The 17,095-nt window shown below is 39.7% G+C and overlaps 1 protein-coding gene across 1 annotated transcript in view; it reads right to left on the bottom strand.

Annotated features, from left to right (window-relative positions):
* Positions 1–17,095, bottom strand: part of cwc27 (CWC27 spliceosome associated cyclophilin) — a 235,233-nt gene that overhangs the window by 153,252 nt on the left and 64,886 nt on the right. Inside the window, exons 9-10 of the mRNA XM_069924501.1 lie at positions 12,034–12,073; positions 4,662–4,798 (exon numbers count right to left, since the gene is read on the bottom strand). Coding sequence (XP_069780602.1) covers positions 4,662–4,798; positions 12,034–12,073 — 177 coding nt within the window. The remainder of the gene's footprint in view (positions 1–4,661; positions 4,799–12,033; positions 12,074–17,095) is intronic.

Genomic DNA, 17,095 nt, shown 5'->3' with positions numbered 1-17,095 from the left:
CAACTGAAAAACCTCACAAAGATTAGCGTATACAGAGCCGTTGTCATACCCACACGCCTGTTCGGCTCCGAATCATGGGTCCTCTACCGGCATCACCTACAGCTCCTAGAACGCTTCCACCAGCGTTGTCTCCGCTCCATCCTCAACATTCATTGGAGCAACTTCATCCCTTACATCGAAGTACTCAAGATGGCAGAGGCCGACAGCATTGAATCCACGCTGCTGAAGATCCAACTGCGCTGGGTAGGTCACGTCTCCAGAATGGGTGACCATCGCCTTCCCAAGATCGTGTTATATGGCGAGCTCTCCACTGGCCACCGTGACAGAGGTGCACCAAAGAAGAGGTACAAGGACTGCCTAAAGAAATCTCTTGGTGCCTGCCACATTGACCACCGCCAGTGGGCTGATATCGCCTCCAACTGTGCATCTTGGCACCTCACAGTTTGGCGGGCAGCAACCTCCTTTGAAGAAGACCGAAGAGCCCACCTCACTGACAAAAGACAAAGGAGGAAAAACCCAACACCCAACCCCAACCAACCAATTTTCCGCTGCAACCGTGTCTGCCTGTCCCGCATCGGACTTGTCAGCCACAAACGAGCCTGCAGCTGACGTGGACATTTACCCCTCCATAAATCTTCGTTTGCGAAGCCAAGCCAAAGAAGATTAGCTGTGCAAACTACAGCCCTGAATTGTATCCTATGAAATTTCTCTGCTGATAGCAAAACATGGGAAGAATCATACGATTGGGGAGGAACTGATTAAACCCACAATATCATTGTTTCTCAAAACACTTCTGCAAAAGGATGACAAAGATGTCTGAGCAATGCCATTGAGTAATAGTACTGTCTGAAACAGAAGACATGGGTCAAGATGTTGAAAAACACCTTATTGAGAAGTTGAAATGACAAATGCTCAAAAATTATTTGGATGAAAATGAAATACCAAAATGAAACATTTTGCTGTAGATGATGCACCTGCTATGATGGATTAAAAAAAAGACACAGGATGTTTAAAATTAAAGAAGGATAAAAATCCAAACATGTTGGTTGTGCATTGTGTTATCCATCGAGAAAACTTAGTTGCCAAGAAATTTCCCCCTGTTCTACACAAAATACTGCATTCTGTGATCAAGTGTGTCAGTGCCATCAAAGATAATGCCAAATGTGAACATCTGTTTAAGCAGTTTTGTGTCAATAAAAAGCAGAACATATGATTATTGCTTCACACTGAAATAAGGTGGTTGTCAAAGGGAAATTGCTTCAAAAAGTTCATGGAACTGTTCGATCTCCTCAGTGAGTTTTTGAAGGACATACCTGAAATTAAGCTCTTGCTAACAAAAGATGTGTTACTTGACAGACATTTTTGCAAAACTAAGTACATTGAACAAGCAACTCCAAGTAGCAAATATGATGCTCGTTGATGAAAAAAAACAAAGATATTTAGATTCATGACACTTCTAGAATTATGCCAAAGGAATATTTCTGCAAGAAATTTCAGTCAATTTGATTGGTTGAATAAGTCTGAGGTAACTAATGCTGTTGATCATTTGAAAATGTTCGTTACTGACTTCAATGATTGATTCTGTGATTTAAAGGCAATTGATTTCCCCTCTTGGTTAACTCAGCCATTGCTGGTGGACTTATCTGAAGTTCCAGTGCAATACCAAGAGGAGTTACCTGAGCTGCAACATGATGAATCTGTGAAAACCCTGTTCAAAGTGAAAGGAACCATGATGTGGCTGACTAACAAGAGTGAACAAAATACCCAAACTCAACTACTTTAGCAAGGGAACTATTGATACATTTTCCATCATCTTGTTTAGTAGAATGTGGCTTCAGGGCTGTTAGTGATTTGCTACAAGCTAAGAGAAACTGACTGGAAATTACAAAATGTGGAGATTTAAGGTGGAAACTAACAAAATTAGTCCCTCAAATAAAAAAAATCTGCAGTCAGCATCAGGGGCAAGGTTTTCCACTGAAGTGACAATTGTTGAATGTATGTTTGAGATGGTTGACATATCGAAGTAGTAGATGAATATGAAATATGTGTCCCAGTGTACTCCTTCCCCTAATTGCATTGAAATACACTTGCAGTAAATGGTTTAATTAAAACTTCTTTTCAATATACAACTTGTTCCCTCTCATGGTGGTGCATATATTATTTTGAAAAATTAAAGTAGGGCCTAGGGCAAAAAAAGGTTGAGAACCACAGCCATAAGGGCTTAATAAAAATTTACGCCAGGACCAACATTAGCAGGCATTAGCGGACTTCAAGTCATGCATCACACATTCAACATGCAAGCTCAAAAGCGAAAACAAAGTGATTGTGCTGCCAGCTGCATAATGATACACAGTATACACCTAACATAGTATAGTACAGTACAACTCCGATTATCCAAAACAACCAGAAATCCTCATTTATCTGAATTTTTTTCGGAGCCGAATTGACCTCACAGGTTTAAAAAAAATTAATACGACATTAAATTAGAACGACGATTGTGCTCATTTCAGGTAATTCTCTCCTCTCTCTCTTTCCATTTCTTCTTTACCTTCCCCTATTGACTTTTCTCTCCAACTTTCCTTCTCAAACTGCGTGCCACAGTCTACCAGCTGCAAGCAGTTGGAAGAATTCCTTGTCCCGCCAGCGTCATCAAGGAGAGCAGCCTCCTAGGCAGGAGTGGGACCTCGGGCTCAGTGGCATTCCCTCCCCTTCCCTCCTCACCCCTTCTCTCCCTCTCTCCCCTCCCTTTTTCTCCTCGGCACAACTGACGCCAACTCCGAACCCTCACCTTGGCCTTCTACTGCACATGCTCACCGACTCCCTGGTGTGCGTGTGCAGTAGGCCTTAGGGGAGGATTCGGATTCGGGACTCAAGCGCTCTGGTGACTGGGGAGACAGGAGACACCGAGCTACTAATGAGTGTTTCACCAGCCGGGAAGCCTTCTCAGGATCAGTGGCAGGGCAGCGGTTGGGACGTATTGAGGATTGGCAGTGCCCAGCATTTTTTTGGGTGAGAATTAAATGTTATTTCAATGCTTAAAAAGCCTTCCCTTGTTGTTTGATGTTATTTAAACATGTATTTTTTTTTAGACTGCTGGCATGTAATGCCACAATCAAGGAATTTTGCCGCTACACAGGCAATCTAAAAAGGAACGTGCAGAAATTCAGAGTCAATTCCTGCACCATGATTTATCCCGCAAGATTCCTACAACTTTTTGGAGTAAGCTCGCAGTGTAAATCATACTGGAAAAATTTGTTGATGGTCATCCACTCTACTACATGTCCAACCACCAGGACTGTTGCACTCAGGTACTTGCAGTCTAAAAAGGCACCCAGTGTGAACGACCACACAGGCAGTAATTATGTTAATTTTTTTTCTGTGATTTTCCCTACATTGCAGACTAAAAACCATAATTGACACAAGTGATTTACTGTTGCTTCTGGGCTGTTGTTTTTAAAAAAAACCAGTTCGCCGAGAAAAAAAAACATTTATCCGACATAGGCGCAGTTCCAACTTTTTCGGATAATCGGAGTTTTAAGTACATATATGTAATTGAAATCTATATGTATGTACTTTTTAAAAATTGTGTAATTACATTAATGCGTATTTTCTCTATTTACTACAAAAAAGCACACTGTACTGTGTTACATTTTTCTAGTCTCAATAGCACACAAGACACCAACATCCGACATCTAAGGACGTTCCATAGAGTCTCTTTTTTTGCATGTTATCTTGTTGGCTAAATTCATCTGAAAATATACAGTGTATCATGGCCCCAAAATGCCCCCCACAGCAAGCCTTATAGATACTGTACAGTATTTACATTTTATTAACTATGATATTGAGATGTATATATGTACAATATAAAGGTTTAGGTAACTATGTATGTGTGTCATGGTATCTTATGTTCTACAGTACATTTAATCTATACTGATCGACTTACATACATACTTCCAGAATGTAATCTTGTAAGTCGATGCATGGCTGTAATTAGATGCTACCAATGCTTCAATTTAGGAAATTATTACTACATATTTATATAATTTTCAATCAGAACAAGTCATTATTGGATAGAATATTCACAATCTCTTGTTCTGATAGCAACATAATTTACAATTATTTCAATCTAGAATCTGATGTTATTCAGTTACCAACTGTTGACACATTTTGATCATCATTGCACTGAATCAAACAAATTCCTACATACATGTAGTTAGTTGATTTTGCTCTTTTTATTTTATTAATTATATTTAAAAACTAATTTTAAAATAATTGCTTTTCAGAGTCAGGATTAACTTAAAACCATTGTCCAAAAAGTAATATTCATCCTTTCAAAGGTTTTTTGATTTAATTAATCATTATCACGTACACATCAATATTGCTCCCATACACCAATAATGAAAGCAACACATCTGTAGACAAATACTCATATTCATAACAAAACAATTTCAAAAGGAATTTTAACTAAAGTAGTTCCTATTGCTGATATAATTTAATGCACAATATATAGGTTGCATTTTACATTGACAAACAATTAAAGAGCACAACAACTCGAGGGGAAAGAAAAAAAAACTAATTTCATCTGAAGTTTAATAGACTGACAACTTAAATGCAATAGAATATTTATTAAAATAGAAAGTGGTTAAAAATGCTGCACTGACCTGCGGCTGAGTTTCTTTTTCTCTTCATCAATATCATCTTCTTTTGACTGAAGTTTAGCATCCTCATTTTTATCTTTCCTCAATTTTTTTGCAATCATTTGTTCATTTTCTTCACTGTCGGAAGCATCATCTTCCTCCTGGTAGAGTAACAAGAGATACAGGCTTATGTTATTCTTAATCTTTATATATATATTTTTGAGAGTTATTGTGGGGGGTTGGAACAGGGAAAGGCACACAGATAACAACATTCTGGAGATAGCCTGTGTTATTTCAAAGCCATAAAACAGTTTGTCTATTGTTAAATTGAAATACTGAAATAATGGAATGTTTACTCAAAGAACTCCTGTTCAAACAAACTGCAATCTGTCATAAGACTCATGCTTTGGCGACATTGAAACCAAGAACCAGTATTCCTCAAGCAAATTATGTGATTTGAGACATTTGAAAATAGCCTTTAGGATCATCAACCAAAGTCTTCTGAAGACCAAATTAAAGTGGCTGTCAGGTGAGATGGTTACTTCTGCTGCTTCCCTATTTTTTAAAAACTTTATTTAAAATGAAACATATTACAATATTTCAAACTTAATCCAAATACATGTGGTATTTATATTAAAAAGTAAAAAATTAAAAAAGAAAAACCTCCTATTAATCCCCCACCGCCAACCCCCTACAAACTCGAAAAAAAGAAAGAGGGACAAGAAAACCCAAAAGGAATACTTCACTTTTCGATACCTTTAAATATATAACATATACAGTGACCTATCAGAGAAAGGGAATGTTTGAGATTCTTTTATATTTTAATATCAACAGTTTGTAAAGTATGGGCTCCATATTTTCCAAAATGTATGATTTTTGTCTCTTAAATTATAAGCAATTTTCTCTAGTAGAATACATCTCCAAACTTCTGCTTCCCATCTATCCATTCCCAAATCAATATCAGACTTCCAAGTTATAGCAATATATTTTCTAGCTACTGCCAAAGCATTTTGAATAAATTTTACATGATACATATTCAATTTTAATTTAGGTTTAATCCCTCTAATACCTCCCAGTAAAAATAATATTGAATCCTGTGGGGAATTTTACTCCAGTTATTCATTCTAATATCTTTGGCTTGGCTTCGCGGACGAAGATTTATGGAGGGGGTAAAAGTCCACGTCAGCTGCAGGCTCGTTTGTGGCTGATAAGTCCGATGCGGGATATTAACCAAAAAAAGGATTAATTGTGGAACACTGCCAAGTTGAAAGCAAAAAGGTGCCAACTTCTTGTCCACATCTAATGTCCTGCTTCTGCTCCTTTAACTTGTGCATTGTGAACCTCATTAGTAAGGGTATCAAGGGATATGGGGAAAAGGCTGGAAATTGGAACTAGGTGTGAGCATATTATGTAACTTTTGTGGTGTTAAATATAACTGATGAATAAAATTATATTGAACTGACCTATCTCTCACATTTATTGTACTTTTCATACTTTCTCTACTATCTGAATCCATTTATGTTCTTTATTTTCTTATTTAAATCTACCTCCCATTCATGTCTTGATTTATGAACTTTTTCCTTTCAAGCCTTCTTTTGTAATAATTTATACATCTCTGAAATAAATTTCTTTACATCTCTAGTACACAATAATTTCATTTCTGCTCCACTCGTAATACTAAATCTTGACCAAATTTTCTCAAAAAATGTCTTGATTTGATATTAACAAAAATTCTTAAATCTTCCAATATCTTAAAGTTTTCCTTCATTCTAGTATAAGTAATAAATTTCCTTGCTTCAAAACAATCTTTAATTTTATTAATACCACAATTAAGTCAAATCTTAAAAAAAAAATTTCTATAGAAAGTGGAATAAGTCTATTTTGAAATAAATGTGTTCTTCCAGATATTAAACCTCCTCCTCCAATCTTATCAACTTTATTCCAAAGTTCAATTAAATGTTTCAATATGGGTGTTTCTCTATTTGCTATTAACAATCTTGTATTCCATTTATAAGTAAAATGTCATGAATCTGTTTCTCCTAATTTAACAAGTTCTGTATTCACCCACGCTGGAACATTATCTCAACTGGACTGCGTTATAATAATTCATAAAATTGGGGAGCTGTAAACCTCCTAAATCATATTTCCACATCAATTTCTCCAAATAAACCCTCGACACAAACATTCCCTTTCTCTAATAGGTGTCTAACACAAACATTTAATTCCTTAAAGAATTTTCAGGGAATTAAAATTGGAATCGTTTGAAATAAATACTGTATTTGAAGGAAAAAATTCATTTTAACACAATTTACACTACCTATAAAAGTAATAGGCAATATATTCCATCTTTCCACATCCTCCTTAATTTTCTTTAATAAAGATAAATAATTTAATTTAAATAACTTTGTCAAATCTGATTGCACACGAATACCTAAATATTTTATTCCAAGATCTGGCCATCTCAATTCAATTACTTCCTTACATTTCTCATAGTCTTCATTAACTAAAAACATAATTTCACCTTTATCCCAATTTATCCCAAACCAGATATATCTCCATATTATTTTATTCTAATTTTAAGTTGTCACAAAGAATTTAAAGAATCAGTTAAATAAATCAAAACATCATCTGCAAATAAATTGATTTTATATTCTTCTTGCTTCACCTTAATACCCCCAATCTTTGAATCCTGTCTTATTAATTCAGCTAATGATTCTATTACTAAAGCTGGTGACAATGGGCAACCTTATCTATTTGATCTAGTTAATTCAAAAGATGTTGAAATCTATCGATTAGTTACTACTTTTACATTAAGTTTTTTTTGCAACATTTTAACTCAATCTATGAATATTGAACCCAATCTACATTTCACCAGAACTTTAAAGAGCAAATCCCATTATAATCTATCAAATATCTTTTCAGCATCCAGTCATTGCCACACTCAGGTCTACCCTTTTTTGAACCATATGTATCAAACTAATAAGCATTGCTACATTATCTGCAGATTTCTGACCCTTAACAAATCTATATGCATTAATTTCAGTAATAACTTTATTTTATAATCAACATTTAATCATGAAATTGGTCTACAAGATACTGGTTTCATTAGGTCTCTATCTCTACCTAAAATCTATATCTATCTCTACCTATATCTAAATATATCTATATCTATAAAGATAGACACACAATGTATATATTGTATATATTATATACACAAACAACTCTAATTATCCAAAATGGTCGGGTCTGGGCCTATGTCAGATAAACTTTTTTTTCCAGAGAACTGGTCATTTTTTAAAAACAGCCCAGCAGCAAAAGCAAATTACTTGTATCAATGTTTAAACAACAACAAACAACAAGGAAAGGCATTTTAAGCATGAAATAATCTTCAATATTCACCAAAAAACAACCTGAATAAAATAAGATAAATCCAACACCAAAACTCAGAGATTTTTCCAAAAATCTTTCGACCTGTGATGTCATTTCAGCTCCGAAAAATTTTCAGAAAACAGAGGATTTCTGATTGCTTTGGAGGCAAAATGACATAATCTCATCCTCAAAATATTTTGGAGCCGAACAATTGTCACTTCCAGGCCCAAAACCACCTAGAAGTTATATATATTTATACATACACATATACATGAATATACACATCCACAGAGTGTGTGTGTGTAAAATTTTTTTTAATGTTTATATATTTAAAATATATACAGTGGCTTAAAATTTCTGTTACTGTGAATAGTTAAGTCCGTAGAAGATGAACTGATCTCCAAAAGTCATAAAGTTAAAAATGACAAATACTTCTCAACATTTTAAGCAAGTTTAGTGTATTATTTTTGTTTTGTACAATATTAGAGTGATAAAAGGAAAGGAGTGCCATGCAAAAGTTTGGGCACCCAAAGAGATTTGAGCTCTCAGATAACTTTTACCAGGATCTCTGACATTAATTAACTTGTTAGGGCTAGAGCTTGTTCACAGTCATTGTCAGGATAGGCCAGGCGATGCAAATTTCAAAGCTTTCTAATTACCCTAACTCCTCAAACCTTGTCCCATCAATCAGCAGCCTCCTCTAAGCAGCACTTGGCTCTCTGAAAATTAAAATAAATGATGCCCACAAAACAGGAGAAGGTTATAAGATAGCAAAGTGTTTTCATGTGGTTGTTTTCTCATTTTGTAATGCAATCAAAAATGGCAATTAACAGAAACCATAGAAGTCAAGTTGAGGACTGGAAGACCAAGAAATCTTTCTGAGAACTGCTAGTAGGATTGCTAGAAAGGCAAATCAAGACCCATGTTTGACTACAAAAGACCGTCAAGGAAGATTTAGCAGAATCTGGAGTGGTGGTGCCCTGTTCTACTGTTCAACGGCACCTTCAAAAATACGACCCTCATGGAAGTCATCAGAAGGAAATCTTTCCAGCGTCCTCACAAAATTCAGCATCAGAAGTTTGCAAAGGAACATCTAAGCAATCCTGATGCATTTTGGAAACAAATCCTGTCGAATTATGAAGTTAAAATAGAACATTTTGGCCACAATGAGCAATAGTATGTTTGGAGAAAAAAGGGTACAGATCAAGCTTTTGGCTTGTGTTGCAGCCAGTGGGAAGAATGAATTCAATTAAATACCTGCAAATTCTGGAAGCAATATCACCCTGTCTGTAATAAAACAAAGCTGAAGATGAAAAGAGGATGGCTTTAACAACAGATCCTAAGCACACCAAGTCCATGGGGATGTCCCTTTTTAAGGTGGTGGATGCTAGGACCATCTCGGGGTCCGTTGCTGCTCCCCGATGGATGAGGTGAGTAGCAGCCAGCGGCTTCCTTCCAGGTCATGGGGTGCATCATTATGTAGTCCACAATGGACTACCTCAAGAGGCGCAAGGTTAAGGTTTTGCCATGGCCCTCTCAGTTCCCTGACCTAAACATCATTAGAACTTTGTGGATAGACCTCAAAAGATCAGGGCATGCAAGATGGCCCAAGAATCCGACTGTGATGATATGACCACCGGCCTACAGCAGGTGACGATCTCTGTACCTGCAGGAAGACCGCCTAAGGGGCTGTCTCCACCTGGCCGGCTGTCAATCAGTGATCTGAATATAAACCTGAACTGGCCCCTCCTGAGCCAATCACACAGGGAGCCACCAAAGGCTTGAACTGGTGTTCAGACTTTTACTGGAATAAAGCCTGTTGTAAGTCTTTTGAGTTTTGTGCTTGCTTGCTATTACCTCCACGCACCAAACACATAGAACTAGAAGCCTTTTGCAAGGAAGAATGGGCGAAAATCCCCAAACAAGAATTGAAAGACTCTTAGCTGGCTACAGAAAGCATTCACAAGTGGTGATACTGGCGAAAGGGGGTGTTATTAAGTACTGACCATTCAGGGTGCCCAATCATTTGCTTCAGGCCTTTTTCATTTTTTGTTATTGTGATTTTTTTATTATGGAAATAAAAAAAGTAACCTTGCATAAAATTTTAAAGAAATGTGTCATCTTTAACTTTATGCCTTTTGGAAATCAGGTCATCTTTTACTCTTTTAACTATTCACAGTAACAGAAATTTTGACTGGGGTGGCCAAACCTTTGCATGTGTGTGTTTATTTTTTTTCCTTTGTTCTTCCAGAGAGTGGTATGCCTATCTTCCCCATAAAGTTGTTGCTCTTTGTTTTCCCCAGTGGAAATTCAGTGATTTTCTTAGTAGAAATTTTAACAAGGGTAATGAAAATGTGCTTTTTATACAACCTTTGGCAATTTTTGGCATGCAGAATCAATTCTTAGTGCTACCATGTGAAGATTTCCTCATCACGTTATTAAATAAGTACCACCACATATTAGCTACAAGACAGGAGACAGTATTTCTACAGCAATTCATAGTATTTATTCACTTACAAGCCTAAAGCCAAATTAATTTTGTAGATTTCAGATTTATTGTCAGACTACATACATGACATCACATACAACCGAGATTCCTTTCTCCTATAGTGGTGGCAGAATTACCACTAATTGGTAGTGCAAAAAATAAACTGCACACAGCATGAACATCTAAACAATCAAAAGAACTGTAAACAGACAATGAATGTAAATAAACTGACCTTGCAATACAGGGAGAGCAAAGAAAATCAATAAAGTGCACAAGTAAGAGTCCTTAAATGAATCCCTGATTGAGGTTGTTGTTGAGGAGTCTAATGGTGAAGGGGTAGCAGCTGTTCCTGACCCTGGTGGTGTGAGTCTTGTGGCACCTACACCTCTTTCTTGATGGCAGCAGCGAGAACAAAGTGTGTACTGGGTGGTGTTGGTCCTCCGATGGCAGCGTTCCCTGCAGATGTACTCAATAGTGGAGAGGGTTTTGCCCGTTATGTCCTGGGCTGATTCCACTATCTTTTGAAGGGCTTTATGCTCAGGGGTATTGGTTTTCCATACCAGACTGCAATGTAGCTGGTCAGCACACTTTACACCACATATCTGTAGAAATTTGCCAGGGTTTCTGATGTCATACTAAACCTCCACAAAGAATGATCCACTGAGATAGTGACTCCCAAGAACCTAAATGTACTCACCCTTTCCACCTCTGATCCCTCAATAATTACTAGATTGTATATCTTTGGCTTTCCTTTCCTGAAACATGATATTTTGCAAAAACGATAAGTACAGCGAGTACTCAGTGTTAAGTGTTAATCCGGAATACACGGACTTTATGAAGAGTTGATGCTATTCCATCTATGGTCGCATCCATTCCATCTTGACAATCTACATGAGTTTTTCCAAACATGTCTGCTCGTTACAGCCAAGTAGTTTGTTTATTTTCAAGCCAAACAGTGCATTATTTTAAAAAATTCTTATCAGAAGAAGGGTGTGATTGATAAATCCTGCCTTTGTCATCTCTGGATATTAAACCTACTAATTAGAATCACAAACCTACAAAGGACAAGGTCTTTCCCTCCTTATTTCAAAGGTGCCTTTGTTCAGTAAACCACTCTTATCCAAACCCTGCTAAGTGTTTATCCACTACTAGCAATCCGACTTTTCTTTAAAATCATAATTGAAACAGCTTCCATTTTAAATTTATAATATCTGGCATTGACTCACACCAGAGATATTAAAAAATTTTTTGACAAACAAAATTCTCGTAATATTGAAAACCTACAGGCAAAAAATTTTAAAATTGTTTTCAATGTGGTGAAATTGTAAAATCAAGGACAGTTTAGAATATTGGTACATTTATTTTAAACAACAATTGGCTGCAACAATTATTTATTTGCCTTTCTATTTTTAAATCATTACAGATTTCAGTTTGGGGGAAAAAACTGAAGTGGACACAATGGGTTAAATGTCCTCTTTCTTTTCTACAAGATACTATAAATATTTCTCTTTTTTAAAAAAAGAATGCCAAATATCATACCTTGTCAGATGTTCCTTGTGTCTTCAATATTGCAAGTTCACTGGAGAGAATACAATAAGAAAATCAAGTCAAGTTTCTACTCCCATTGAATAAATATGCTCCAGATATAATTATCAACAGCATTACAAACCAGGTTTAAAGAGGTGGCATTTCTATGGAAGAGAAATCCCAAATATAAACCCTGAATCTGAGATTAGGGAGCTATTAGTAGATTTTTAAATAAATTTCAGTAATTCCTTAAATTCAGTCTGTTCTAAAAATTGATATTGATATCTTATGCAAATCACTTTCACATTTTTATCATGATATTCCATAGTTACAGCTACAATAAACTAAAAAAATTAATGGCTATTTTAAAAAAAGGCCTGGGGACAGATTTTCCAAAATCCTTGAAGTATATTAACTGAATTACATTTACCGTAGTAATGTAGGAAATGCAGCAACCATTTGAACAGCAAGGACTTAATGCATGAAAAATTTGTGATGCGGGTTATGGAATAAAAAATTCTAGAATAGCCTGCCTTTCTTTTGAATGGTATCATGGGACCTTCATGAATTTGAAAGCAGAAAAGAGGTTTATGTGGAGTTGAACCTATAATCCCTGTGACCCAAGGAAAAGGAGATACCATTGAACCAAAGCTGATAACTTATCTAAACAAATAAAACATTTATGAAGCTGATGTACTGCTGTTATTTTCTAACAACAGGTTAAGAAAGAGTGCAAATATATTTGACATTCTGACGTCATTTCCCAAGCATATAATCAATCAACAAACCACAATTTATTCATTCAAACTACATCAGACAGAAATTTCTTGTCCAAAGATCTATTTGCTAATTGTAATAATCTGCATAAAACTTTTCACCAAATAATTTAAATAACATTACTGCATTAATATTTTGAAAAAGCAGATCCCCAACAAATTCACCAATTTATAATTCCAGGTAGTCAAAGTAGTTATCACTCTTACCGAAACCAAAAGTGCAAGCCAATGAGGAAGCACCACAGCTCAGTTAATCATATCCTCCTTTTTAAACACCACTGAAATTTCCTCTTATAAGTGTGCAACCAACTGCATCACTGCCTGGTAACTGGGCATCAGTACCTCTGATCAGAAACCCCTGAAAAGGTAGTGGGCTCAGCCAAGTACATCACAGGAACGCTGCCATTGGAGAGCGATCGTTTAATCCACACCACCCAGAACATGCTCTGTCCTTGCTGCTACCGTCAGGAAAGAGGTAATATCTGCCTCAAGACTCATATCATCAGGTTCAAGAATAGTTGCTACCCTTTCACCATCAGAATCCTGAACAAAAACTCTCAAAGACTCATTTAAAGACTTATTTTGCTCATTATTTATTATGGAATTGTGGCATTGTAAGCAGTGGAAAAAACACAACCAGCACATTAACGACTGTTTTTATTCAAATTCAGCGCACCCCTACTGTTAAGGGCAGCATGAGCTCAGTCACCTGGTGCATTGTGACATCATAATCGCTGCCCAGGGTGCGCGCTGGAAGGGATGCTGGAGTCAGAGAGAAATCTTTGACCACACCATTTCCCCATGGCTGCCCTACCACATGGCGATACAAGCAGCGCCAGTTCGCCATGAGGATGTGTGCCGCCACACAACCACCCCCCCCCAAAACCGACGACGCGTCCTGCAGATTTGGCGGCCGGCCCCCTGTGCTTGGATGCAGCCATCTGCACTGGCTGTGATAAGTCCACCGTTAAAAAGTTCCTCTCTCCCCCCAATGTCCACAGTGAAGGTTCCGCCGGACCGGTGCAAGACTTTGTATGACTCCTCGTACGGTCGCTGTAGCGGTGCGCTTGTGATCCCCTCTGCATGAAAACGAACTGGGCCGAGTCGAGCTCTTTGGGGAGATGAAGCGGCCGGGTGCTGTGGCGTGCAGGGGTTGGGGGAGCTAGGGAGGCCAGTCGCCTGCCTAGGTCCACCAGCAGGTTTTTGTCGGTGGCCGTGGTGTCAGGGTCTGGGCCGAAAAACTCACCTGGCAGGGAAAGCGAAGCGCCATAGACCATCTCTGCTGCTGAAGCCAGCAGGTCCTCCTTGTGTGCCGTCCTAATCCTGAGGAGGACCCAGGGTAGTTCGTCCGCCCTGTATGGTCCAGAGATCCTGGGCAGAAGCGATGCCTTCAGGTGCCTGTGGAACTTCTCCACCAACCTGTTGGACTGCAGGTGGTATGCTGTGGTGTGGGGAGGTTGACCCCAAGGAGCTTCGCCATCTGAGTCCACAGGGCAGATGTGAACTGTGCCCCTCTGTCGCTAGTGATGTGCGCTGGGACTCCGAAATGGGTGATCCATTGGCTGACCAGAGTCCTGGCGCACGTCTGCACGGAGGCCTCCTTAATCAGACGGCCTCCGGCCACCTTGTAGCCCAATCCACCACCATGAGGAGGTAATGAGCCTTCTTGGACAACAGCAGGGGCCTGACGACATCAACGTGGATGTGTTGGAATCTGCGAACTGCCTGGCTGAAGTTCTGGATGGGGGACTCGCGTATGTCGCTGAACCTTGGAGGGCTGGCGCCTGGTACAGTTCCTGGCCAACTCTGCCACCTCCTTCAGCCCGTGCCACACAAAATGCTCTGCAACCATCCGCATGGTTGTCTTTACCGCTGGGTGAGCAAGAATGTGGAGCAGACTGAAAACCTTCGCCCTCCACTGAGGCTGGACCACCGGTGCGGCATGCCTGTTGAGACGTCGCAGAGCAATGTGTCCGGGCTGCTGGGCACCTGAACCTCCTTGAGTTTGAGGACCGAGATGGTGGTCTGCAAGGCCTGCATCTCCGCATCGTTCCTCTGTGCCTGAGCCAGTTGCTCGTAATCCAGGCTGGGCACAAGAGTGTTGATGGCTGGACGGGAGAGCACATCCACCACTACATTGTCCTTGCCGGCCCTGGGTCGGATGCCGGTCGTTAACTCAGACACATGCGAGAGGTGGTACTGCTGTCTTGCGGACCATGGATCCTTGGCCATCGCCAGTCCTTGAGTGAGGGGCTTGTGATCCATGAGGGCTGTGAATGGCCTGCCCTCGAGGAAGTAGCGAATATGGCGGATGGCCAAATACAGCGCCAGGAGCTCCCAGTTGAAGGCGCTGTATTTGAGCTCTGGTGGGCACAGCTGCTTGATGAAAAAGGCCAGTGGGCACCATTGTCCATCGAGCCACTGTTCCAGAACTGCCCCCCACCCCCCAACAGCCGTAGCTGAGGCATCCACAGAGAGCGCTGTGTGTGCCTCCAGCCACAGGTGCACCAGCAGCATGGCGCTGGCTAGAGCCTCCTTTGTCACGATGAAAGCCCTGTCTGCCTCCTCTGACCACAATAAAGTCTTTTCTTTGGTGGCCATGAGCGCGAAGAATGGGCGCATGGTGCGCGCGGCTCTGGGGATGAAACAGTGGTAAAAGTTCACCATCCCCGTGAACTCTTGGAGGCCTTTCAGGGTTGAGGGTTTGGGGAATTGTTGAACAGCCGCTACCTTCTCCGGCGCCGGCGTGGCCCCAGCCACCGAAATGATATGCCCCAGGAACTGGAGGGACTCCTTATCGAACTGGCATTTGGCTGTTTTGACCATGAGGCCAAAGTCCGACAGCCGGGCAAAGAGTGTGCGGAGCTGGGCTTTGTGTTCTTCGCGGTTGCAACTGGCAATGAGAATATTGTCCAGGTAAATTAACACAAAGTCCAGGTCTTTTCTAACCGCGTCCATGAGACGCTGGAATGTTTGGGCTAAATTCTTTAGACTGAAGGGCACACGCAGGAACTCGAAGAGACCGAAAGGGATGGTAATGGTCGTCTTACCCATGTCGTCTGGATGCACCAGGATCTAATGGTATCCCCACACGAGGTCCACTTTGGAGAAGACCCGTGCGCCGTGGAGGTTAACATAACATAACATAACAATTACAGCACAGAAACAGGCCATTAGGCCCTTCTAGTCCGCACCGAACCAAACACCCCTCTCTAGTCCCACCTCCCTGCACAATGCCCATAACCCTCCATCTTCTTCTCATCCATATACCTGTCCAACCTTTTCTTAAATAATACAATTGACTCCGCCGCCACTATTTCTCCCGGAAGATCATTCCACACGGCTACCACTCTCTGAGTAAAGAAGTTCCCCCTCATGTTACCTCTAAACCTCTGCCCCTTAATTCTTAACTCATGTCCTCTTGTTTTAATCTTTCCTCCTCTTAACGGAAATAGTTTATCCACATCCACTCTGTCTATCCCTTTCATAATCTTAAATACTTCTATCAAATCCCCTCTCAACCTTCTACGCTCCAAAGAATAAAGACCTAATCTGTCCAATCTCTCCCTATACTCTAGATGCTTAAACCCAGGTAACATTCTGGTAAACCTTCTCTGCACTCTCCCCACTCTGTTTATATCCTTCCTATAATTAGGCGACCAGAACTGCACACTGAACTCCAAATTAGGCCGCACCAACGTCTTATACAATCTCAACATCACCTCCCAACTCCTATATTCCATGCAATGATTGATAAAGGCCAGCATACTAAAAGCCTTCTTCACCACCCTATTCACGTGAGTTTCTACCTTCAGGGAACGATGTAACATTACTCCTAAATCTTTCTGCTCTTCTGTATTCATCAATGCTCTCCCATTTACCACGTATGTCCTGTTCTGATTCTTCTTACCAAAATGAAGCACCTCACACTTATCAGCATTAAATTCCATCTGCAATTTTTCAGCCCACTTTTCTAAGCAGCCCAAATCCCTCTGCAATCCTTGAAAACCTTCTTCATTATCCACTATTCCACCTATCTTAGTATCGTCTGCATATTTACTAATCCAATTTACCACCCCATCATCTAGATCATTAATGTATATAACGAACAACAATGGGCCCAATACAGATCCTTGAGGCACACCACTGGTCACCGGCCTCCAACCTGACAGACAATTATCCACTACCACTCTCTGGCCTCTCTCTTTCAGCCAATGTTCAATCCATTTGACTATCTCAAAATTTATACCTAAAGACTGCACCTTCCTAACTAACCTTCCATGTGTACCTTATCGAAG

The sequence above is a fragment of the Narcine bancroftii genome, chromosome 3, assembly GCF_036971445.1.
Source record: "Narcine bancroftii isolate sNarBan1 chromosome 3, sNarBan1.hap1, whole genome shotgun sequence".
Lineage (NCBI taxonomy): Eukaryota > Metazoa > Chordata > Chondrichthyes > Torpediniformes > Narcinidae > Narcine > Narcine bancroftii.
The sequence above is the reverse complement of the archived record's forward strand: the minus strand, read 5'-3'. Positions and strand labels throughout refer to the sequence as shown.